The sequence below is a fragment of the Echiichthys vipera genome (assembly GCF_963691815.1).
Source record: "Echiichthys vipera genome assembly, chromosome: 21".
Classification (NCBI taxonomy): Eukaryota; Metazoa; Chordata; class Actinopteri; order Perciformes; family Trachinidae; genus Echiichthys; species Echiichthys vipera.
The window spans coordinates 18764600-18791607 of NC_139846.1; the positions used below are offsets into that span (position 1 = coordinate 18764600).

The 27008-nt window shown below is 40.1% G+C and overlaps 1 protein-coding gene across 1 annotated transcript in view; it reads left to right on the top strand.

Moving 5' to 3' along the window:
• The window catches only part of vav3 (vav guanine nucleotide exchange factor 3), a 98987-nt gene that overhangs the window by 29311 nt on the left and 42668 nt on the right, over nt 1-27008 (top strand). The window contains exons 3-10 of the mRNA XM_083936108.1: nt 15060-15118; nt 15229-15294; nt 18453-18561; nt 19834-19935; nt 21356-21424; nt 22526-22629; nt 22815-22914; nt 23520-23615. Coding sequence (XP_083792234.1) covers nt 15060-15118; nt 15229-15294; nt 18453-18561; nt 19834-19935; nt 21356-21424; nt 22526-22629; nt 22815-22914; nt 23520-23615 — 705 coding nt within the window. The remainder of the gene's footprint in view (nt 1-15059; nt 15119-15228; nt 15295-18452; nt 18562-19833; nt 19936-21355; nt 21425-22525; nt 22630-22814; nt 22915-23519; nt 23616-27008) is intronic.

Consider the following 27008-nt stretch of genomic DNA (forward strand, 5'->3'; position numbering starts at 1 on the left):
CTCTCTGCACAAATAGGAGAAACATTCTGACAAGGAGCACTGCAGCATTTATCATTGTTTAGTTGAGTTAATGTGAAATAATCCACACATGGTCACTGTATATTTTAACAAAATAAACTGCTAATACCAAATCAGGGTTAACTTGTGAGGAATTATCATTTAAGATTAATAATATGTGGGGACAGATTTGTACAATGGAGGTTTACTTTTAAAAATGGACACAGCAGCTTCTATAGTAAAATATTAATATTAACAGACCAGAGTGGACAGTTTGTTATTCGTTTCATGGACGGACACAGGATGCCATGAGCCTCATGAATGACTTCTAATGTCCCTTTAGACACAATCTTTAATGGCAGATAATGTTTGTTATCCATTACAGCTCATGTCTCCAGGGAAGTGTCAATCAATACTAATCTCTCCGTCTGGTCTGAAGTGTATTATTGAACATTAGGGTGATCTAGCAGTATTGTTTTGTGCTGCTGCACAGGTATGTTCATGTCAATGTCATGGTTGTTTTTGCTAGCATGCAATTACTGTAATCAAAAAAACGTGTTTCATAATGAGGGGAGATTAAATATTTTTTAAAATGTCATCATACCCAACTGACAGACTAGGTAATTTGCCAATGACTCCCAAAACGACAATGTATGACCCCTCTATTTAACTTTGTGAAACAGTTGCATTCTGGCAGTTTTAATCATGTGACCGTTCCATTTAATTTTTTGAGATGGGCGCATGTGGTTAACGTTGTGAAATGGAACTTCAGTTCTACTTGGTTGGATTGGGTTAAAAGGAGTGAGTTTGTTGAGATCTGACTGTCATGGTGTACATTTGTTTCTAAGATAAATAAGCCAACACTAATGTGAAAAATGCACACGCTTTCAAACACTTTTGAAAATGCTCAAGATTATGCAACCAAAACACAAAACACGGTGTTGGGGAGAGACTGCTGTTATGGTCAGGCTAAGATTGTACAGCCAGACTTTGTGTTTCTGTACACAACAGCTAACGGCTAACATCAGCATGCTAACATGCTTAGAATGACAGTTTTAACATGCTAATGTTATATAACATTTACTATGTTCAACATCTTAGTTTAGCCTGTCAGCGTGCTAACATTTGCTTATTAGCACTAAACACAAGGTTAAGCTCAGGTTGATGAAGATGGGATTAGCGTTGCAGGTATTTGGTCATAAATCAAAGTATTGGACAAATTTAAACTTTAACTTGAATGGGGAACATGCATTTCTCAACCAAATTTCATGGCAGTCCATCCAATAATTGTGAGACGTTTACTCAAACAACTTCATGAGGACACTCGATGAAGAGTCAGTAGGCTTCTCTCTTCAGAAAAAGGTCATGGCATTTGTGTTTAGCCTGGCTAAAAAGGTGACCTGTCACAGACTGACAGTTTCAAACACTGCATGACATCCATCCCCCCCTTTTCTTCCTGCATTGGCATTAGATGTAAATTGTGGGGAGTGGATTCATCCAGTACATAATTACTGAAGATAAGGAAGGGACCGCGTGACTAGATCGGTAAAGGTGTACATATAGAGAGGTAGTTTTGGAATGAAACCCTGAGATCAATGCTTTCCTTCCTTGTTACAGTAGTTTCCATGTGATTGAAAATATGCAGAGTCTGTGCCATCTTTAGAAAAAAGGAAAAATATCTCTCCCCAGTTGTTGAAACACTATCAACAGCTATTACACGCTCTTCTCTCATGTTATTCTAAGCCTTTATAATGTATACAAAATGCTTCCAAAGTGCCATATTTTACCGTGATATTAAATTATTGAAGCGAAAAGTCACTGAGAAATACCACAAGGCTGTACACAGGCGCATGACTAATGTGAAGAATCTGCACAGTGAGATTGAAACAGTGCGTATTTAATTGTTCATGATTATAATGGATAGTCCTCAGGGTATGAAAAGTGATGCTAACCCACTTACGCCATATAGATATGACAAGCTGGCTATTTCTGTCCAGAGCTTTACACATTTGTTGCATTATAGAGGGAGTGAGGCGTGTTTTGTTAGTCTTGCTCGCTTTGTGCTCCTTCGCTGCTGTTTTGTAGCCAGTTTGGGATTTCATCACTTGGTTCTGATGTGTGAAGTTATGCATATCAGGGAGATTTCCCGCACTTACCCTAACTTACATCAGAGTTTTCATTCAGGCAAATAGGATGAGCATCAATAAGTTTTGCAGCCCTACTTTCCAGTGATTAGAGGAGTAGCTTTCAGCATATTATTCTTGTATATTTCATTCAATATTTAGACAATACAATCACAGATAAAAGCCAATAAAGATGACTAGTTGACCTACAATTTAAAAGAGCATACCACACTGACAGCTGAGATTTAAAGGATTGGACTTCATTTACTTTCCAGGCTTTTAATGTCTTGAGCCAATATTATAGATGACATTATGTTTACTTTTTTCCCCCATGGACATTAGGATTTATGGCACCATTCCTTTGAGTATTGCCTGTTATGGCTCCGGTCAACACTATAATCCAGCATTGACAAAGGAAAGCAATAAAATGGCTGACATGTAAACTGTCATGATGAATAGCGGTGCGAGGTGCAACTAGATGGATAATGCTGCTTCAGCCTTTGTTTACCTATAGCCAGTGTGGTTGTAAATCAGACTAAGTACAACACAGCCAAAGATGCTATCTGTTGGCCAGAAACCTACTATGTTTGAGCTGCTGGGGCTCACAAACAGTGAGGCATTTTCCTCCCTAAATATATATCAGATACATGCGTTTCTCCTTAATCACTATAAAACACATCAGCATATTACTGCAGAATCTGTAGACATCAGGACAGGATTTTGCCATCAGTTTATTTATTCTGGTTTTGGTTTGTTAGGAGTAGCATAGACCAATGACATTTGCGCAGGCTCTGGTTGCACGCAGGTAAACAGCCCGTGTGGAGAGGTGGAAGGCATTAGCTGAATTGCAATCTCTGCAACCATCATCCATTTTTATTTGCTTTAAAATATTCATATATCTCATTATAGAGAAGTCTTCTCCTCACTCCAACCCCATTCTCGTCTAAAGTTGCTATTCAGACCGAGTGCATGGAAGAGGGAGTCTTGGCCAGGATACCCCCTGGCTCCACGATTGGTTTCACCCTAATTTCAGTGACAGCTCTAACTGATAGAGATGTATTTTATGTTTAAAGTTTCTTCACATTGCTGGGTGCAGTTTCCCTATGGAACGCTTCCCAGTCTTGGCTCCCGGGAGCACCGGGCACCTCCTGGCTTTTCTATCCTTCCAACGAGTTGATTACATTCACCTGGTGTCCCAGGTGTAAAGCACTTCCTGATTAGATTAGCTTACAGTGAAACACTTTTTGCATTTATAAAGAAAATGTAAGCTATTCCCCTGTTGGAAATGAGAAACACAAATAATGTACATGTCTCTTTAAAATATGATTTATTAATATTATAAACGTCATACAAAGACTTTGAAATTATTACTTGAGTTATTTAAATATTATCATTATGCAGCCGTTTTCCATATTATTCGACGTAACCGTAAGTAGTTATAAAACCAACACACTTAACCAAACATGCGATGGCAAACATCAGTCAGTCTGTGTCTTGGAATGCAGTTGCTAACTAAACTTCACAAAGAAACATCTCAAAGTTTGTCCAAAAATGTAATACTCCTTTTCTGTTTTTTAAGCTTCTTGTGATGCTCTCCCACCACCACTCATAGTATTTCTTTGTGTTTTTTTTAACAGCTTCTTCATTTTCTTTGTGCATTGCACTGTTGAACAATAATGTCGACCAGCAACACACTCAAAAATCTGATTTATTACATATATCGATGCCTTTGGGTATACTTAGTTTTATCACACAACAGATGCAAAGCCTAAGTATAGAATTAAGCCATCATTTCTGTATTTTCCCTCACTGATGCCATGCTGTATTGTAAATCCCCAAAACTGATTGCAGCATCAGCTTGTCCCCTCTCGCGAATCCCGAGGACCCGCTGCGTGAAGCAGGGCCAACCCAAACTGAAGTGTCAGGGTCCATGACTGACACAGCAGGATCAAAGGCTCTGGGAAGAAGAAGAAAAAAAAAGTCCAGAGGAATGTCCATGTGGATTTTCACTGAGAGCCTTAGGACATCGTTTACAACACAGGCAACCCACTCAAACTTGCTCTTACACTTGGTTACGGTTTTGGCAAGTCTTTCAAGTCCGGGCTCCCCAAATGAGTCTACAAGGAGCTGAAATCTGCAGCTTTAAAACAGTATCCTGATAACTTCACTGCCGTGGTTGTTTGAAGGACTCTTAAAAACAGAGTTTATATTATTGAACTGAAACACCACCCTGGGAGAAGACATTTCCCCAGTTGCTTCATTTCATTCTCAGTTAACTGCAGGATAGTGTTCCAGCGGTGAGGGAATGAGATCGTCATGTCAACGTGATGAAACAATGGAGATTGTATTTTGCATTGATTTGGGAGTGGGTGGGGATGTGAGGTTATGTCTTTAGCATGGCTGCCACATGGGAGTCGATGATAATAACAGCAGTGAACACAAAGCTTGCGGGATAGCTCATGCTATCTCTGAGTGGAGAAGAAGAAGTCATCATCAGTCGGTGATGAATATTTGATGCCGAGGTTTTTGCAAGACACAAAAGTTACTCTAAAGTATAATTCTGGTGTATTTCCATGGTCTTTTTCAGCATGAATTTACATCAAATGAGCCATTGAGACAGTTTTTTTCACCCATTAACAGAGAAATCCAGGGCATGGCTAACACTGAGTAGCTCAGGGCGGCGCGCTGAACCATCCAAAATGGCTTTTTATAACCACTAATACTGCTCAAAATAGCACCAAACCTCTACAGTAGCATGATAACAGTGCCTACACATAAAATGAAGCACCAACGACGTAGTAAGCAAACCCAGAGTTTATGGAAAAAGACTGTTTTACAATGCTACAAGCCTTAGCAGCCGGCTACATCCATATTGAGAGGCAGTCCATACAAGTTGATTACTGAATGCACAGGAGTTCAGTTCAATTCTCCTGCTGATATAATGTCCTACGTGTTTCTGTAGGTAGTTTTCTCAATTCTCAGAAAGTAACCCTGATGATGTTATAGTGATGTCATCATGGTTATCACGGGTCTTTTTGACAGAAAGCCTGTGTTATGAACTCCAGATGTGAAGTTTGAAAGATGTTGGCAGTTACCAGACAGGGAGGAGCGAAGAAAAGGCTGTTGGGTTGCATTATGGGATTTGAAGGATCCAGTGGTTTTTGGGCTAAACGCATACTAGGGACTAAAAGTCAGGACATCTCTACAATAATGTTTTTTTTGGGGTGCAACACATTAAAGTACATTTTCTTGAGTAATTGATGGGTTCACATGTCCTGAGAAAAGGGGGAAAACGCTCATTTAATTCCCTGAAGCCAAAAAGGACATCATCAAAAGTGATGACAACATTTCAAAACCTGATCCAATTCAGTTCATCCTCACATAAGACGAAGAAAAGACAAAAATGCTTACAACTTAGAGCCGGAAACAAGGCAGCAGTTGGATTTTTTCTTTAAAAATCACTAAATGATCTATCGAAACAGCAGATTACTTTAGTGTCTAACTACTAATTGATGAATGGACCAATTGTTTCAGCTCTACTTTTAAAGAACCTGTCTATTGCGAGTCCTCTTACAAGCACTAATGAAAGAGCAATTCTAAATTACTGAAATACTTTTTATTATTAATACATTGAATAATTCATTTTGCTTTATTGTATTCATGCACAAACACTCATATAATCTATAGACGATCATTGCCAGACCTATCTCCACAACGCTGTGTTTATGTGTGTTGGTACAGTAGCCTGCTGATTCACACAGTGTGAAATTCAGCTAGAGTTACCTCACCTGTCAGCAAGGTGAGGATTTTTGTGCATCAAGGCCTCAAGCTGCGTGGGAACATCAGTATTCTTGTTGTGAGTTTGTCTGTGTGTGAAAACCATGCAAATGTGTGATCTCTTGGGTGGAACTGCTGCCATAATAATGTGAACATAACACATTCAGGGAGGAGCACAGGAGCTGTTTTGATTATTGGTGAGTGTGTGTGTGTGTGTGTGTGTGTGTGTGTATGTGTGTGTGTGTGTGTCCTGAGGGGCTGTAGCCTATGGAGGTTGATATGATTTAGCTGGACAGCAATGATGCCCTTGCTTTTGACCTTATGCTGTTGTTGTGCTGTTGCGGAAAGTGCTAAAGGATCACACTGAGACTCAAAGCGTACACTGTTACAGGTAATGTCCCCTGTTGGGACAGATACTGCTCCAAAGTTTGTACTGGAACACCATTTTTTGACTTGTAGAAATCTTACATTTGTGACACATTTTACTTTATGTTTTCTAGAGAGGGAGGCACCATAGTGTCACCCATGAACAAAAAAAACCCATACCCATGTACAGCTGTGATCACAGTACCGCCCACCTTAGTTACTGTTGCTACGCTTGTCAAGCTTCCCATTCTTGCACTGCACATATGCAGCTTACAAAGACAATAGTGGCTGATTTGAAACAATGGATCATTTCTAGCCAACGGTGTTGAATTTGTCATATGATAACATAAACACAAATACAGACTACAACATCAACACATTGACTCCTGGTTCAACTGTTACACTCCATTGAATGGGTGTTATCAGTCTCCTTTCCAGCAAACACTTTTGGAACAGTTAGAACCGTACATTACCCCATACGTACCTAAACATTTAAACATAGTTTGGGTTTCAACCGGAAATGGCACTCTTAAATGTAGGTGTGGTTGTTACCGGATGCAAGTGCTGAGAAACGAGCTGAAAGCTTTTCAATCCTCAATGCTCAATTCCGCTCACGCCGTCTGTCCCTCTTCACAGACAATGCAGAGGGACATCTGCACCAATCCCAGACCACAGTGTTTCTAGCTCCACCTTTTAGCACTGTATCTGTGTGCTAGTTACCTCAACAGAGGGGTAACGACAACAGGATGGAATGGAACAGTTCTTTTGGTACCATCCTAAAGTTTAAACATCGGAAATGTGGTTCTTATGTGTAACGGACTAAACTGAACTGCACTGCTCAGTGGAGACAAGGCTATAGATATGGGATAGAAGGGACAGGCTACACCTGCTAGTAGGTTCGTTATCATCTACTCACATGGTAACAGCTGCCATTAGCTTGGTTTTTAATACACTTGGTGTCCTGTTGTGAATTCAGACAAAACTAACATTTCTCTGTTAGGTTTAGACAACAAAACTACTCGGTCAGGTTTTGTGTTGTGGTTTGGGTAAAAATACTTAACATCTGTGGCGTTAGTTATGAACATTATGTAAGAAAATTAACTTTAAGTAGCCTACACAACCCCCCACAAAGTCAAGTCAAGGCATTTATAAGACACCCTACCATGTTGCTCTTAATGGTGCGTTGTCTGACAGCACCGTAGTCCAGCATTTGCTCTCAGCGTCTAATGTTGAGGTGGATGGGTGATCCAATTTACAGATAAATGATAACGGCCTACTGAGCCAACTATGGGGTGGCCTAGGGCCATACCACACTAACATTGAATTGAGGGATCACAGAGAAGGTTAGAGGTGACAGAAAGTTGGCCTCTTAACTTTACTTCATTTCCCACAGTCCAGTTTTTCTGGGCTGCTCTGCGATCTTTACCACAGGCCTGACTGTAGAGTTAATGCAAGTAAAGCAGTGTTTGATGAGGAGAGCGGTGAACTAAATGATGCAGGGAATGAAGACTGAGGAGGAAACGTGTGTCGCATTCTAATCAGCTACATGTCTGTATATCCAAACACACTAATTATGTATTATGGCCGTTAATGAGCCATGGCACTGATTGCCAAACATTAGCTAGTCTCTCTCTCTGAGCCAATCAGGCTTTTATTGGCTCCTCTGTATGTGGATTGAATTTTATACACCGGCTGCATCTGTCAAACCGACACACACACACACACACACACACACACACACACACACACACACACACACACACACACACACACTCAAGCACACATTTATCATGTATATATGCACGAATAACAATAATCAATCTCACGTTCAACAACAGACACACAGGAACCAAGCTGAAGTCAATTATGGCGCACACACATACACATTTTATACCAAGCTGCATTGAATTTACTCTCCCCACTGTGTATTTATATGTAAATGGTGTGTTTTTTTCAATGTGAATTTTACATCCATTGTTTGCCACTAAGCACACTAACAGAGAAAGAGACAAGGCCGTTAAATATTCACGTTCTTTATTTCCAAACTGTTTCAACAGCATGTTTGATGTGAAAGGTGTGGGTTCAAGGTTTTCTCCCTGAAACAAAAACACCAATTTACTGACTTCCTTTCCTGCTTTTCATAAATGTTTTATCCAGCGAGGCCTGCAAACATGAGATAGTTGCATTAAAACATTGTTCATTGATTAAAGAAGAACATTTACAGATGAGATTTTCAACTCTAACTCACCTTATTTGTTTTTAGCAGTCTTTTGATGGTCTTTTCAAACTTCAGTAGAGCTACAGTATATTAGCAAAAGCCAAGTTGGAGCATTTGGTTCTGTCACTGGTGCAGCAAGGACTTTCTTTCAGGTTGAACAACATGGAACATCCTTGACTTTGACACTCATCCACTTAGAGTCTATTAGTGCAGAACACTAAAGTGGGAAACTCTCCAGATTTTAAAGGGCCTATATTGTAAAGGGTCTTTTTTGGTAATAAAGCAGGTGGAGCGACTATATACACTCTGAAAGCATTAAAACGCTTAATCCACAGGACCTCTGTGATGTCACAACTATACTGTAATGTATACAGTAGGTAGAAAGTGCCACTACAATGCAGAGACAGGGAAATGTTGACCAATCAGAGCAGACTTGTCCTCTTCAGGAGGGGGGTTTAAAGAGACAGGTGCTAAAATGGAATATTTCAGACAGAGGGTGAATACATGTATATTCAAACAGACACTATGAGAAAAATAATGTGTTTTTTTGAACATTAAAGCATGTAAACATGTTCTAGTAGAAACCAAAATACAAGTCTGAACCTGTAAATGAGCATAATATGGGACCTTTGAATAAACTGTTCCAAAATCCAAAAACAGTTTGCTAAGTGTGAGGAAGTGTCTTTGACATACCTGCTCTAAAGCATCAGGTGGGAAAATCCCCTGAAGTCAGCAAGGGCTGCAGATGATGCTTACACTTTCTGACGGTGCTCTCACACCCCCAGGTGTTTCCCCTCCCCGTTTTTTTTCTCAAACGTGGTACCTTAAAGCCGACAGCTGATCCCTGGTCAGCCTGTGTTACGTAGTCACGGGCCGCTGTCATGTGAAACTCGTGGTTTGTGGATAAAAAAATGTGTGTGAAGAGATGCAAGGATCAGATATTTTGGGGCTGACGTGATGTATTATGTATAAAATGGTACAGGGGCATAGGTATGGACGCAGAGTGACTTTTGCCAAATTCTTCAAGTTAAAAATTACAATATTGCTTTCACAAAGGTCCCTAACATGGTGATACGGCTAAGTGGATCTTTGTAATTTTTACACCGCAGTTCAGTTTGTTTTCCTGTGAACCGCTGCAGTTAAGCACCATTTTCAGCACTGATTTCATAAGTGGGTAGATGACCTCAATTTCAATCTGTAAACAGGAATAAAGTGTTTTTTTTTTGGGATGGAAGGCAAAGCCACAGAAAGGAGGAGTAAAAGCGGAGTGCAGGAAACTGGGACAGCATTCAGGGTTGTGTGTGAAAACAGTAAAACTGTTGGCATGTCATACATCTAAAATGCATCACCCAGTTGTTTTGAGGTGCCCTCTACTGTGAGACGGTGAAGGACTTCTCAGAAGAGATAAAGAGGAGGTGATCAGTGGGTTTGCATGTCAATGGCAGATATGCAAAAGTATTTTGTTTCCTTGCTGAGGATAAAAATATGTAACTCCTCTGGACTGATATGTGAGGCTATTATTGATCTTTCTGTGAAAACAGTAAACATGACATCCAGTTTCCATTTAAAATCCAATCAGAGGTTTTGCGGTGCTACAATATGGAGCATCTGATTGATATTGATGGACGTATGAAAAACATTGCATGTACAGTAGTTTATCTGGGACTTCACTGGAGAGTTTGCGTGTTCTGTGGTATAATTACTGTGTCACAGCTGTTTCCTCTTGTAAATGTCTAAAATTGTGGCAACATAAAACTAAGTAGCTACGCTGTCTATCAATGTAGAAATGATAACTAATGGTGATGGGGTGATTTTGAAATTCACTGATAGCTGCTACTGACACACACCTGCAGCCAAGCATGCACGCACACACACACACACCCACACACACACACACACACACGCACGCACGCACGCACGCACGCACGCACGCACGCACGCATGCACGCACACACACACACTGTGTACTTGTCTGCCTTTTATCTGGGCAGACACATCCGTCATCCTGCTTTAATGGCTCCGGTGTGAATCATTAGATCCAGCGGTGCAGCCGTGGTCAGACAGCACAGGTTTTATTATCCTCCGTCAGGACCAGGACCAGTCCCCCCCTTGTTCAACACTCATCTGCTTCACGGCTGCTGAGCCTGTGACCTCTGCTGTATGTGCACACACTTACACTAAAGCTAATGCATGACCTTTGAGCTTTTTCATGTGGAAGTCTTGGATGATATCTTACTGTATGGGGCAGATTTTTACCGTCTCTGTCTCACGTAATGATTTTGGCTGATGACACTGTACGTCAAGGCAGCTTTAAAGAACATATACTTCACATTGGAGTTCTTGTGAATCTTTATCTATTTTTAAAGGTCTCATGTTACAAAAAGTGAGATTTCCATGTCTTTTTTTTTTAAATTAGAAAGCAGGTGGAGGTGCTTCACATTATGGTGAAAGTTTAAAAAATGCTCAATCCACAGAGAAATGCACAGCCTGCATTTAGAAACTGCGTCTTTAAACAATGATGTCACAACTATACTATATATATACACACACAGGTAGGTAGGAAGAGCTGCTACATTGCTTTTACAGTCATTGCATTGGAGTCTCCCTTAGAGAGAGGGTGAGAAGTTCAGCCATCCGTGAGGAACTCGGAGTAGAGCCGCTGCTCCTTTGCGTATAAAGGAGCCAGTTGAGGTGGTTCTGGTATTTGGTAAGGATGCCCCCTGGGCGCCTCCCTAGGGAGGTGTTCCAGGCACGTCCAGCTGGGAGGAGGCCTCGGGGAAGACCCAGGACTAGGTGGAGAGATTAGATCTCCACACTGGCCTGGGAACGCCTCCAGATCCCCCAGTTAGAGCTGGTTAATGTGGCCCAGGAAAGGGAAGTTTGGGGTCCCCTGCTGGAGCTGCTGCCCTCGCGACCCGACCCCGGATAAGCATTTGAAGATGAGTGAGTGAGCGAACATGTTCTAGAAGAAACCCTAATTATATGTATTAACCTGAAAATGAGCATGATACGTCCCATTTAAAGGTTCCATGTTTTTAAAGCTAAAATGATTGCCTGTTGTAATTAAAACCCCTCTTTTCCTTTATGGTCATTTTCTTGACATTTCTATTAACAGTGGTGCGACCTGTGATGGATGTAGCCTAATTCTTGTGAGTCTTCAGAGACTCATCTTGGCTGTGTACAGATGGTCAGTTTTGTGTGACTCATGTATTCAGTGGAGCCAAAAAGCAAAACTGCCCTCAACACATCCCCCAAAGTCGCCGCCAGCTAAAACTGGAAATCCTCCAAAGCTCTGTTCATCAGTGCGCAGTGGCTCTCCAGCTTTTGGACATGCTGTACCTGCCAACTGGCCTCCGGATGTCATGCCCTTCATTTATTAATGGAGGGAGAATGCTATCGACTTTGTCTGATAACTGTGTAAGGATTAATAACTGGAAAGAGGGCGATTCTTTTTGAGTTTTAGAGGATGCACTCAGAAATGTGTCATCCTTACTGCACTCATTCATGTCTGTGTTTGGACTGCGACACTCATTCCTGAGCACATACTTTATGTTGAGTTGATTGTTAATGACCCAAAAAGTTTACAATTATACTCACACCTGCCAAAAGTCTAAATGAGTTTTTTCCTCATTTCTCTTTGCTTGCTTTGTTGGCACAGAGGTTGTCCAACCCCCAGGCGGCTGCTTCAGGACTTCAGTCTGTGCTTAGCTGATAGTTTGGTAGCTCTGTAAGCTTTATACAGTAGTGCTTAGTGTTGGTCCCTGTTTCTAATGTAACATGTAGAAGAAAAGTTCCTGTATCGAACAGCAAAACTTGGCCCCAGGTAAACTTAGGAAACACAATCTGAAAAAAAAAAAACGGTTTTGTTTAAGTCTTTAAAGACAAGTGCGTATTTTGATAAAAAAAAGAATACAATATAATGAACACTTTACAGCAACAATAAGGAAAAATGTATGTAGACTCGTTGACACTGATCTTCAAGGCTTACTGTTCAGCTACCGTAATTCAGAAGAAGTGGATGAACCGTTGGCAGTACTCCATCTATTCGGAACTCCTATTAAACCCACCCACGACCAATGACGGACAGTGTTAATCTTAATAAAAATATTACATTTGATGGAGCAGAACCAGAGATATCTGATATCTGATATCTGAGGGCGGCAGTAGCTCAGTCCATAGGTGACTTGGCTGGAAACCGTAGGGTCGCTGGTTCAAGTCCCTGTGTGGACCATGTATGGAGCGTGGACTGGTGGCTGGAGAGGTGCCAGTTCATCTCCTGGGCACTACCGAGGTGCTGTTGAGCAAGGCATTGAACCCCCAACTGGCAGCCCCCTCGCTCTAACATCTCTCCTTAATTGCATGTATATAGGTCCTGTTTGTGCATGTGTGTATTTCGGGCCTGTGTGTGTGTAACATGTATAATAATTAGAGAAAAAAAATTAAATTTCCCTGTGTGGGATAAATAAAGTAATTCTTCTTCTTCATCTATCTGATATCTTTATTTATTCATTATTCATTCTCTTTCCTTGGCAGAACCTGGTGCCCAAGTTACCCACAATGCAACGTGACTGCCAGCAGTTGTAAATGAGATTTAGGTGTGTTATGCTAGAAGTGGCTAATGTGACTTTAAACCGCTCCCCTCAAGCAGAGATGAGCAGCGGGTTGAAGAGGTCTGGGAACCTGACTTCTCTTTAACTTTCTCTTTAATCTTCAGCCACAACAGCCTGACATGTGACAACACCTGAGGCAAATTGTCAGATTTCACAGAGCTAAAGAAAAGTCTTTGTACAACAAGATGGCAGCGAGTGCTTTGCATACTGTTTTTGAGTGTTTCCTTCTGAGCTACATGCAGGCCACTGTAACTGATTGTTGGAGAGCAACATGTAATTTCTAGCTTATTTGAAGTGGAAAAAAATATTCCAAAATGATGTATCATAAAGTATACATCCTCTAGAAAACTAAAAATCATTTAAAGTAAACTCAGTGAATTATTATGGGCAGCACATCAACCAAGTCTTATTATTATATTGCCTTAAAAGTATATAAATGCATGTCTGAAACATTAGTGCTGCCTCCTCTCATAGAGTGGCATCACTGCTCCACTCCACATATAGCTCTGTCACAAACACAGCCGTGCTCCCTTCCACTGCTCAGCTGCACGGCACTAATATCTCCCTTTGATCAGAGCTATGAATGATAAACTCAGCTGAATCTGTGTTTCATGGTGTTATGAATGCACTGCTGGTCTGCTCTGATGCGTGGGAGGATAAAATGCTTTGTCAAAGTCAGGCTTTGACAGATTTATGAAATATGAAATGTCAGTCAGTGTCATCCACCTTCTATTTGATGGATGTGATACAGTTTAATTGATTACATATTGTGATATCCATCAACGCTTGTCTACTTATCTATTAGAGATCTTTAGAATTGAGACCACTGAATACTGATACTGAAAACAGCATCCGTCCATCAATCTTCAGCATCCTACGTTGGACGAACATTAACTTTAAATCAGTGACACACAACATGTCAGATTATTAGTTCCAGTGGTGCACAGTGTTACAATTTATAGCTTAAAGGACAGCAGAAGCATGTTCCTGCCTCTCTGTGACCTTTGTGTTCCACTGTTTATTCTATTTACTGGTGGGGGAAGGGAAAGGCCAGTTGTGTGATCAGTATTGATCTTTGTGAGCTTATGCTCCAGGCCAGATGTATCTACGGTTACATCGGTGATGTGCATTTCAACTCAAGCGTGCAGGCACGTTTTTGGCGGCACGTCGGGGCGTTATGTCAGTAGACAGATGACCCACACAAAGAGGCATGTGGGCTGTTTGCCAGGTTGCAAAACGTGAATGAGTAGAGCTCCCTGTCGAGTGTTGACTCAGATAATATAAGTGTGTATCGTTCAGTTGGTAGATGAGTTCAACCGTGATAAGTCAAGCAGGTCGCACACACACACACACACACACACACACACACACACACACACACACACACACACACACACACACACACACACACACACACACACACACACACACACATAGAGGGTCAAGGGCACAGGACTGAGCACAGCAGCGTGAAATTACATGTCATACTAATAGCAATCATGTCAGCCCACGGGAGCACGTTAACTTCACAGCACGATCAATTACTGATAAGTTCATGTGACTGCTCTGCTGCTACTATACTGCTAACCGTCTGTCAGATGACTTCTACTTCTGTGCATACAACATTGTTTCTCTCTCATTAGTTCTAAATTCATGTGAATGGCTTATGTGCAGGTTACGATTTTAGATGCAACCCAAAATTTCCCCAGAGGGATGTTAAAACACGCCAAAATGATACTATAGGGAATGTAACGGTGTGTCTGTTGTTGCACACAAATATGTGGCACGCGTTAGTGGCAGCGTCGGAGTGTTTGAGAATGCTGCCCTCATGTGTCTGTTTAGAAACGCAGCACCACGAGCGCACCAAGACCCAAACAACAAACCCCATCAGGTGCTTTTCCAGACCGTAAATGTTCTTTATCATGCATATAATATTGATATAATAACATGTGCTCATTTCCGTTGCAGGTTATGGACACACTCTCTAAACTTTCCCACACAACGATTACACAACAAACTGGAATCAGGTACGAATATACTGTACACCCGATGAAGTGTGACACAATGCGATACAGTAGTATATGACACGATGATGAGCTTTTAAGCCTGACAGATTGTTCTTTGTTCCCATTCAAAGGCCCTTTCCATCTGAGGAGAGTGTTCAAGATGAGGATATCTACAACCACCTGGAGGACCTTATAGAGTACGTCTCCTCTCCTTTCCTCTCCCACTCAATTGTTAATTTAGTCCCCAGTGTCCCTACCACTTACAGTAAAAAACCTACAGGCTGTTGTGGGCGTGTCCCCTGGGAGTTGACTGAAAGGCAGCTACCTTCGCCAAGGCGTTGAGCATAAGCTCGCCCCGCTCTTTTCTTATTCTCTTTTCAAGCTGTGTGGGCTTGATCATATTTTCAGCCTGTTTTGAAACCCTGTTTTCCACACACTTATGAAAGCACTGCAGATTTACATACATACAAATAGGCTTTCCCCAAAAACTTGTAACTCGAACTTGAGTGAATTGTTCAGGCGATCAAATGACCCTGATAAATGAACAGGAATGTACTTTTTTGAACATTTGCATACTGTTCTAAAATAACTTTATCAAAATAACAACAAATGCATCTTTAACTTTTGAAAGTAATTAATGAGCAACATTATAATACACCCACATTGCGAACAGAACTCCTGACACATAGCACTTTATCTAAATGCAGTGCAGCGATAAAAGCTGAATCTGAAAGATTTGAAGCGAGTTGACTATGGCTAGGGTAAAATGGATTTTGGAAGATAATGTGGTTCAGAACAGGGGATTTCAAAGTCTGAGACTTCAGACAAAGTTTGGAAAAAGGTGCCCCTTTACCCCACTTACATAGTTTACTTGCTTAGTTTCGCTCAATTCCTGGATGTTATTTGATCCCACAGACACTCAACAGTTGAGCCAAGGAAGCTTACAGTAATATTGCTGTTTGACATAACTTCAGACTACACCAAATACATAAGACCTTTATTAATGTCTGATTCCTGGGAAAGTAGGAAAAATGTTCCTTCTTTTGATAACCAATGTAATAAATAATGTAATTTCTTTTACTTCAATCCCCCCTTGAAACTAGAGTCCCCCAAGGGAGACCTGACTCCCACTTTAGAACCTGGTTTTAAATACTACAAATTATAGTTTATTTTTCCAATATTTTTCCTTTGACTATTCCTTCTATTCACAGCAAATGGTAATTCAAGTGTTGCATTGATGTTTAAGTGAATGGTTTCCTATAGTCAGCCAGCGTAGTCAACTTTTGATTAATAATGCTGTTGGCCTAAAATCAAATGTAACTTCCTGGGCCTAAGCAAAAGCCATTAGCAATATGGTAAAATATGCAGTTGGTTTTGAGTTGCATTTAAAGGCAGAGCTTTAACTTGTGTGGTAATGTAACGTCAGTGTAGACAGATAATCTTAAAGTAAAGATGTTGGGAAGGCTCACACTGACAAGGTGCTCTGGTCTATGTTCAGCGCTGACAGCTCCTAGAGTAGGAAGCGGCCCACTAGTCAGTAATGACAGAGGGAAACAGCAGTCGGACAGCAGCCAGCGGTGGACGGGAGGTGAAAGTGGCAGCCTGGATCGCACTGAACAGAGCCGTGTTCACCTTTAACTTCCCATCTGCTCAGTGTTCAGCAGCAAACGGACACAACATTTACAGAAGCGTACGCATTCATCCAACAGGAGAGCTTCACTGCCACCATTGACCATTTAGAACCAACTTTACTGTAACAACGTCAACGTCATGGCCAAAATATATATATATATATATATATATATATATATTGAAATTAAATTAGATTAAGTAAAGCAACTGGTGTGCTCCCTTTAGGTCTATGATTGGCTTAATTCACTTTGATGCAACAGCAGCTCGGGAACTAACTTTAGTGGATGCACCAAGGCAGCTTGATGTGCCACAAAAATGTTTATGGTAGGTGTATGTGTAAGTTTTATAAATGTGAACATTGGATTAAATAAGAATTCACCTTTTTTCCCCCTATACATTTACATACTAGTGGGAAATTGACGCTGGGTAGCAGCGTTTTGTGTTGTGCGGTTACAGAATTTACAAAGGTAAAGCCCCTGAAAACTTCAATTTCTCTGTTATATCAAATATTAAAGACTACTTAAGCAACAATCAGTTTAGAAAAATCATCTTCAGACAATATTATATAACAAGAGTTATTCCACATTCAGTCATTGCCATTTTCTAACTAAAGTCCTGCCCATTTCAAACCAGCGAGATTAGCAGAGGGAAAATAGAGAAACAGAAGTCATGTGATACAACAAAAACAGTTCTATTTTTGACACTTACACATACATTTGTACTCATTGTAAAAAGTAGATCAAGACAAGAATTTCCAAGGCCTTTAAACTCTGTTCAGCACTCTTTTGGAAGTGTTTCTTCCAACTACTACTACTATTAAAATCCAGGTACACACCTCCTACTATAACATGGATGTGGCAGCTACTACAACCCATAAGTTAATGTTTTATACGATGGCTATCAGCTGATCCAAATCATTTGATTGAATGAATGAATGTATGAAAATACTGCAATTATATAATTCATATAACAATAGATAACTGAACAATTTACAAAGGGAAATTTTACCTTTTTTTTTAATGTGTGTCAGTGTCAACTTTGTTATTGTATTCAGTGTACAATGATCAGTGAGCTACGGATGGTAGACTATACTTGTTCTTTCAATGCAAATTAGAATATCAGTCCCTGCTGGTTGAAACAGCATGCTATCTTTGTACTACAAATGAATGTAAATCTGTACAAAATACACCTCACAGCCTACATAGTCCACGCTTAATCCTCACCCTCTATTCCTCACCCCAATATGCACAAGGAGGGCTACTCGTACAAAAAGTACATGCATGCACGCACGCACGCACGCACGCACACACACACAAACACACACACACACCATGTTAGCCCAGTTGCCAACGTACAGTAATTGGCTCAGATGTGAGCAGTCGTCGGAACAGGCCTGTCTGTGGTGTCACACATAACACTCTTTGTGTGTGTGTGTGTGTGTGCGTGTGTGTGTGTGTGTGTGTGTGTGTGTGTGTGTATGTATGTGTGTGTGTCTGAGCCACTTTTACAGCCATGGATTCAAGTGTTGTCCCCGGCTAACAAGCTTTGTAGTATAGCGTTAAAATCCACTTCTCTAAAACCAGAACGGTCTGCGTGGTCCTTTCATGTGGCTGTCATGAGGAGTAAAAACCACTACCCACTCACAGTAAAAATCAGGATCAAACAGCTGCGTGATGTAATATGATGTCAGACTCAGTACCATATTCTGTCATGTCTGCTGCAGTGAAAACGGGCTGGAGGATGAGGAGGATCTATATGACTGTGTGTATGACGATGAAGATGGAGGAGAGATCTATGAGGACCTGATGAAGACAGAGGCCATCCCTCCTCCGGTTAGCCCTCCTTTCTTTGACTACACCCACTTCTTTACCAAACCTCATGAATGCAGCTTGACTCTTTTTGGCCCATGCCTCATTGAGCCATCATCTGCTGATTTGCTTTCTTGCTGAGAGAGAGAGAGAAGAAAATTGATACAGTTCTACTTCCATGTACATGTCATGTATGTTAACAAAATATGAAGCTGGAGCCGATTAGCTTAGCGTAGCATTAAAGCATAAATGAAGCTAGCATGATTGTACGGAGGTAACTAAATCTGCCTACAGTACCAGCACCTCTAATGCACACTATTTACGCAATACAGTAAATCGTGTTTGTTTAATCTGTACCAAAACTGAAGAGTTGCAATTATTGGAGTTCTGCTAGACTTTTACTTGGCCGGTCGCAGTGACTCCCAAAGGTCTGTCATCCCTGTGAAGTTACAGGTACCCAGCGGGGACACTTTTAACATTTTTACTTTCAGTTTTTGTCTGGATTAAACAAAAAAGACACAACAGGCCAATTGCTGAGCTTTAGAGATGCTTTAGAAAGAGGCATGGTACCTTTCCCCCCCCCGTCTTCCGGTCTTTGTGCTAATAAGCCAATCAGCTGCTGACTGTAGCTTTAGCGTAAACAGTCTCTTGACTAAATCTGGACATTGAAGTCACATAAATACTCTCTTGTTACCTTAATGGGCTGTTTGAAATTGCCTTGCAAAGCTTTAAGGTGCCTTGATGAAGTACTGCTATTTTAGTGAAAGTGAACTGAAATGAAGAAAGCTGAAGTTGTTGGTATCGGCAAGTACGCAAGTCTATACACCGACCCGATACCACGTAATGTAGCCACAAAAGAAATCTACTTCAGTGTAGTTCATTCACATTCTTTTTCATCCTCTAGTTTTATTTGAACTAAACTTAAACTTTAGTTTTATTCATATCGTACACTATGTACTTCTACATTTGATATTTTCTGATTGTAATTTATAATGTTAATTTTTATGTTTTCTCACATTATTAATGGTTTATTCAATACATTAGGATGGTACCTCCTAATCTTCATATTTGGCAGTCAATCTAACTAGCAGGTGTGACTCTGACCTTGCTCAAAGGGTTATAGAGTACATCTGGTTGAAGACTCAACAGTTTGTCAGCCCACAGCACTGACACATAGTAACAGTGTGTGTGTGTGTGTGTGTGTGTGTGTGTGTGTGTGTGTGTGTGTGTGTGTGTGTGTGTGTGTGTGTGTGTGTGTGTGTGTGTGTGTGTGTGTGTGTGTGTGTGTGTGTGTAGGCGTTCCAGAAGCACGCAGAGACTGACATCAGGAGTTGCTGTTTAACAGAGATAAAGCAGACAGAGGAGAAATACACTGAGACCCTGGAGTCTATAGAGAAGGTACTGTCTTTATAACAGGGCTTGTTACTGTCACTTTATAATGACACTAGCCTCAAAATACAATGCTTTGTGCTGAACCTTTTTGCTGTGAATTCATGTTTTATACACATACAACATAAAGAATGGATAGAATGCAAACTCCTATGCGCTGTCATCCACTGACAGTTACATACAATCATATCCTTTAACTTCAATGACTCATTTAGACCCGAAGAGGAAGAAAGATTTAGTTCTTCACGTTAAAAAAAAGAAGCTAAAATTAGAAAAGTCCGAAAAAAATAATCTAAATTAAAGTAGCAGAGGGATATTTTTTCCTTTTTCCTGACCCTCCGGCTGGTAAACGCTGGTCTAGTTTGAACGAGTGGGTAAATTAATATCTACGCTGTGAGCGTGGTGTGTTTAGAAGCAGAAGTCTGTAAAGAAAACCTCCTTTCATGTAAATTGACAAGTTCAAGATGGACAAGTATTGTAAATAAGAAAAGATAGCAGTGTGTTAATGCATAATGTGTTTTTACTGAATTCATTTTGTCCAAATTGAGGATAGAATTGGTTTGAATGCCAATCATAGCAATGTCACTGACGGTATCACAATAATAACTACATTATCAAAATGGTCCTCTAAATATCTGGCATGAACTGAATTATTTTTCATTTAATATGAGCCCACACTTAGCTACAGTGGGTCAGAAATAAAAGTAAAGTTCATTTTTCAGTGTTTCCAGAGTGGAAAAAGTCCCACTCTGTTGTTTCAATGCAGGGAAAGCATGAGAAGAGCATTAGAAATCAATTTGGCCTCCTTACAACTTGCAATAAGAGAAACTGTGAAACTGACTGGATGTAATTTGGGGTATAATGGAAAAATAATGAGTAGTGTTACAAATCTGTACTCCCAGTGAGAAATGAGTGAAAGAATATATTTGTATTCTTGAAATTAGCAGTGGGTAATGAGTATTCCCAGCACTGTTAAGAACAAACAAAAAGGCCCTTTTGTCGTGGACGTTTTTCCACCTTACCCTGCACTTTTACAGGACTCTCTCACCCCCCAGCCACAGCTACTCGTAGTCTACCTCTTGAGTGTGTTCACGTCAGAAAAAGACCTTGCCTGCTGTCCCAGCGGAGTACTCAGTAGATGAGTTTCAATATGAAGTGGATGGTGGAAGTTAGTTTGTGCTCGCCCACTCCTTTGAGATGTAGAGGTGACTGTGCGATGCGAGCTTTCGGAGAGGAAATCATTAAATTGCAAACTCTGAATATGAGATTATTGTCGTGACCCAGACAGTCCTCCTTGTTTTTGCTGACTGCAGTTCTTTGCAACTGGGCCCCATAGTATAATAGCTTCTCACAAAATGACTCCCCCACTGTTACTCTGGAGGGGACGAGGTTCATTCTCTTAAATTCTCTCTCTCTCTCTCTGCTGCAGCACTTTATGATGCCCCTCACTATGTTTCTATCTGTGGTCGAGATGGAAAAGGTGTTTGTGAATATCCCGGTAAGTCCTTGTCTTTGGCTTTACAGTGTAATAATCTGACTGGGTAGTCAACTGAGGGTAATAACATTCTCTGCTGAAGGGCCCTTTTCACTGTAGACTTGTTACAACAGGAAAAACACACGTGTGAATAACAACATTAAAGATCTCCTCTCATGCTTCTTTTACGTAAAACTGAATTTGGGGTTTTTACTAGAACCCGTTTACACGCTTTAATGTTAAAAAACAACAACATTATGTTTCTGATACTGTCTGTGTGAATATACCTGTACTCATCCTCTGTCTGAAACACTTCTGTCTCTTTAAGCCCCCCCTCCCTAAAAAGCCCAGTCTGCTCTGATTGGTCAGTTTTCTGCGCTCTCTGTGTTTCTGCGCTGTTGTTGCAGCCGGGGAATGATGAGGTTTTTGATACTTTCACAATATTTATAAAGCAGCTGAACCACATTTTTAATCAAAATCACATGGAAATTTCACTTTTTACAATATGAGACCTTTGTCACACTGTCACTTTTTTATTTTCCACAGTGAAACACAACTGTACAAACAGCATTACATGTGTATTTAATAGAGTGGAATTATTATTAAGCTAAAGAGTCCACAGACATGCCGGCGGTTCTGTGAGGATGCACCTTTACGAGTGAAATGCTCACAATGTCAGTGGATACTGTTCGCCTGTTTAATGGATCAGTTACACATTTATGTTAAAAGAGAACTACAAATTAAATTAAATTAATCACATCAAATGCCACCATTAAAATGACGATGTATCATTTAGCTGTTTAGTAGAAAAGATACTTTTTTGATAACATCAAACATTTCCTGATTCTAGTTCATAATCATGAGGATATGTTGCTTTTCTTTGTCTTACGTGATAATAAACACATTTATTTGGGGCTGTTGGTCAGACAAAACAAGCTATTTGATGGAATCACTTTAGGCTCCTGATCATTTTTCACAGACCACATAATTAATGGTTTAATAATGAAAACATTCAGCAAAATATTCCTAATGGTAATGTAAATATTCATTTGTTGCAGCCAGAAATAAGAGTAATAGAAACTTGATGTAGATCAAAGTGTAAGTATATTTGCTGTTATGTTTCAGGACCTGGTTAAAGTTCACAAATGTTTATTGCTTGAAATCCAAGACTCAGTCCACCACAGAAGTGCCCAGAACCTTTACCAGATCTTCATCACTTTCAAAGAAAGGTACACTATGGACTTTGTAACCTCTCCTTCCTCTTCATTTATTCTCTTTGAGTGTGTACATATGCCCTTACAATACATTCTGTACATATAAGACATTAGGACATCTCAGATTCTGTTTTTAGAAAAGTGCAAGTATCCTGACTTCCTCTCTTATCCTCTTGCCGCATGTGTTTGATCTGTGTCAGGTTGTTGATCTATGGGAAATACTGCAGCCATGTGGAAACGGCCATCATCAGTCTGGATGACATCTGCAAAGATAGGGAGGATGTACGCATGAAGCTCGAGGTAAAATGTTTGGAGTGCCCCTAAATGAATATTTGGAGCCAAAGTGACAGGTATTCATTTTTCATCCCCTCAGAATGGTAAGAGAATGCCCTCAAGTGTGTACCTGGGGCATTGCAGGTAATGACACCATAGCTGACAGCATAAAAGATTGTAAAGTTAGCTTGCTCAAATAGCTCTAATGATATAGCCCTACTTTCACTGTACCCATTTCTACAGTACAAAGAGAAAGTTCTATTATGCTCTTTTTTGAGTGAGAGCCCCTGAATGTTTTTCAATAGTTCTGCACTGTCACTGTGCGGTTTTCTATGGGTCTATGATTTATATCATTTAAAGATTTGCTGTCTTTGTTGTCGGGGGTGACACGGTGGTGTGGTGGTCAGCACTGTTGCTTCACTCCTTCTGTGTGGAGTCTGCATTTTCTCCCCATGTCTGCATGGGTTTTCTCCGGGTTCTCCAAAACATGGCCATGTTAGGTTAATTGATGACTCTAAATTGCCCGTAGGTGTGAATGGTTGTCTGTTAGCTGGGATCCGTTCCAGCCCCCCCGCGACCCCGACAGGGACGAGCGCTTGAAGATGATGAATGTCTTTGTTGTCTTCTTACAGGAATGTTCAAAGAGAGCCAACTACGGAAAGTTCACACTGAGGGATCTACTAGTGGTTCCTATGCAGCGAGTCTTGAAGTATCACCTCCTCCTGCAGGTATAGTGCTCCAATCTACCTCATGCTATTTCTACTGTCGTCATAAAGTTCTTATGGCATCATGGTGTAAAGCCGTAGCTTTGCAATTAGTGTTGTGAATGTTGGAAAACCCGGCAACTCAGATATGTTTTCTGCTCAGGTGTTTCAAACCCTCTGCAGTCTGCTTACGAATCTGTCAATACACTCCGCATGTATATCATTTAAAGACAAATTGAATAGCAATCACACAATATTGAATTCATGTCTGTAGGCCATCGTTTTTTAAAGATGTTTTTGAAAGATGTTTTTTAAAGATGTTTTGAACCTTTGAATTATTAATGATGTCAGTGATAGGCATACTGTACATGGACTTTCAATGAGAAAAAGGCACTGAAAAAGAGCTTGGATAAAATCGCTCCTTTGCGTTGAAAGGAGCCAGTTGAGGTGGTTTGGGTATCTAGTAAGGATGAACCCTGGGCACCTCCCTAGGGAGCCGTTCCAGGCACGTCCAGCTGGGAGGAGGCCTTGGGGAAGACCCAGGCCTATGTGCAGAGATTATATCTCCACACTGGCCTGGGGATCCCCCAGTTAGAGCTGGTTAATGTGGCCCGAGAAAGGGAAGTTTGGGGTCCACTGCTAAAGCTGCTGCCCCCGCGACCTGACCCAGGATAAGCGGTTGAAGATGAATGAATGAATGATGAATGAATGAAGAATGTATTGGAGTTTTATTTCTTACATTTTTCTGTTGTATTTGTGTGTATACAAGTAAAACTATATTTTTTTTAAACCTTGAACTATTGCATGGTGATATTTTGAGTGATTATCACTTAAGATTTGTACATTCACTTAGCCCCTTGTTTCATATCTCTTGATTTTTCGGTAACTAGCACCTTTATACTTTGTTAAATTGACAAAGTGTCAGATATATAAGTGAGTTTGTGCTGGGAAAAAGAATGCTCTGCATGGGGAGTAAGGAATGTTTAAAAAAATGCAAAAAAATGCATAAAAAGTCATCAAACTTTAACCAAAATGAGTCTAGACTCCAGATAGATAGATCTTATGGAAACGTATGTACAAGCATGTGGCAGTGACACTTCTGTTATGTCCTACCTTCTCAATACAAAAAATGACATCAGTTACCTTTTCCACCGAGAAAGGTAGCCTATGTACAATTGTTGAATTGAATCAAGCTTCACTGCAACATAGTGCATATTCAGTGGTGGAAAGTACAGGTTTGAAGTACTTTTACTTGAGTACATCCATTCTATTATACAAACATACCTATGTAAATGTTTACATACAAAACATCTGATCAGCAAAGAAATTTGATGATTACATAAAGAAATATATATACATACAAATATATACATTTCTATATACGGTGTATATATATTATATATACTGTCATGATATTCTTGTATGTGTATATATATATATATATATATATATATATATATATATATATATATATATATATATATATATATATATACACACACACACACACATATATACAGTATAATGTTTTAAGTATATTTTGCTGATAGTACTTCTGTCTGTCCATTTGACATAAGTACAATTTTGAAAGCAGGACTTTAACTTAACGCATTATATACTTATTGATCACCTGAAGTTTACATCAAATATCACACTTCACAGCTATAAATAAAGTCACTGTCACTGTAAATGATCAAAACCGGACAGAAACTCAAAGACTGTGATTTTTGTAAGTGACAGAGCCCCATTAGTGGAGCTCTGGATTCATCAAATGCTCCATTATTGCCAATCTGACCTAATGAGTAGACGACCCGCTGTCGCTAGGTGGTGCTGTTGACCACGTTTCCTGCCCGTCCCCTGCCATCGTCCTTCAGGCTCTGAGACTCCTCTCTCGTTTATTTGTGTAGCTTCTTTATGACTCTCAGTTTGAAATGACCCTCACATAATTGTCATCTGATCGAGACAATCAAATAGTCGGAGAGGAAATAGATAGTGAAGTGAGGACTGAAAGAGAGAGCAGCTGACAGAACCAGACAAACAACTTAAGATAGACAGACGGAGAGGTAAAGTACATATGAAGTGGTGAGAATCTGAATGTGAAGCTGGAAACTCAGGGAGAAGTAACGGGCCACTGACAATGTAAACATTTTAATGATCCAGAATGTCTCTCAAGACTTTCCTTGTATGATACATTTTGAATTGACTACATAAGTGATGAAGTTATATTATGTTTTCAAGATTAAAAGGTTGAAATCTTGAGATAAATGTGTAATACAGCTAACTAAAACTGAATTCCCTTAGACTAAATCATGTGTATGTGTGTGTGTGTCAGTATGTGTGTGAGCATGGTCTATCCTTTTAGTGTAATACACACTCATACTATACATTTCTCCCACAGGAGAAGTCAAAGAGGTTGAAGGTGCTCTGTGTATAATGCACATGTGGGTTTGCTGGGATGTATGGTGCATTAATGAAAAGAGAAGCAGCAGCAGCATTTCTCCTGATGAAAAGATGTTTGAGGGTCGTCCATAGGGAACGCGTATGGTCCTTATGTGTCTTGTTGCACTATAATGTGTATATATATACCTGTTTTAATTGGGTATGCTACGGTTGAACTTGAACTATGCTACAGTTGAACTTTAGCAGAGCACTGTTGGCGTATATGGAAACAAAAAAAGCACACACACAAAAAAAGGATTTGAAACTATGATCAGTTGAACACCTACTTTTCAAAATTAATTACTGCTGAATACTTAATGTAGATCTTTAATTATTGAAATATTTTACTTACAGAACCACCCGTCGGACTTCTTGTGGCTCCCCTCTTTGGAATTTCTAGAAGGTCATTTTAAATAATGTAATGTGACAAACGTGATTTTAAGTGTTTCTTTTCAGGCTTCACAAACCTAGACAGAAAATGAATTGCACTTCTTTGTTGAATACTTGATTCTGATTGGTCAATTAAGGCACTTTATGGTCTGTTATTTCTGAATAACCGTTGTTAAGGACGCTTTCCTGATCAGAATCTGAAAGGACCAATTTTTAAATCAATATTTAGTGTAAAATGAAGTAGCCGTGTAATATCCCATAGATCCCATAGAGCGAGCCAACTTGAATATGTGGGCTTGCAAGGATCGAGCCTCTACCATCCCATTTATCTATCTAAACGTCAACGATGAGTATCAGTTGTAGCTTAACTGTCCAATTAGGTATTCAGCTGATTATTAGATTCCATTAGTATCGTCCTTTCTTTGCTCCCATAGATTTACACCTGTTTGTGAGGCAGCTTGGTTTGCAATACAGTACACATTATATATTTTATCTAAGAATCCTTACAGGCATTAAAAGGCATTTAATATCAGTCAAAATACTTTTACCTCCAGTCATAAATGAGCTGATTTCCCCAGGGTTTTTTTA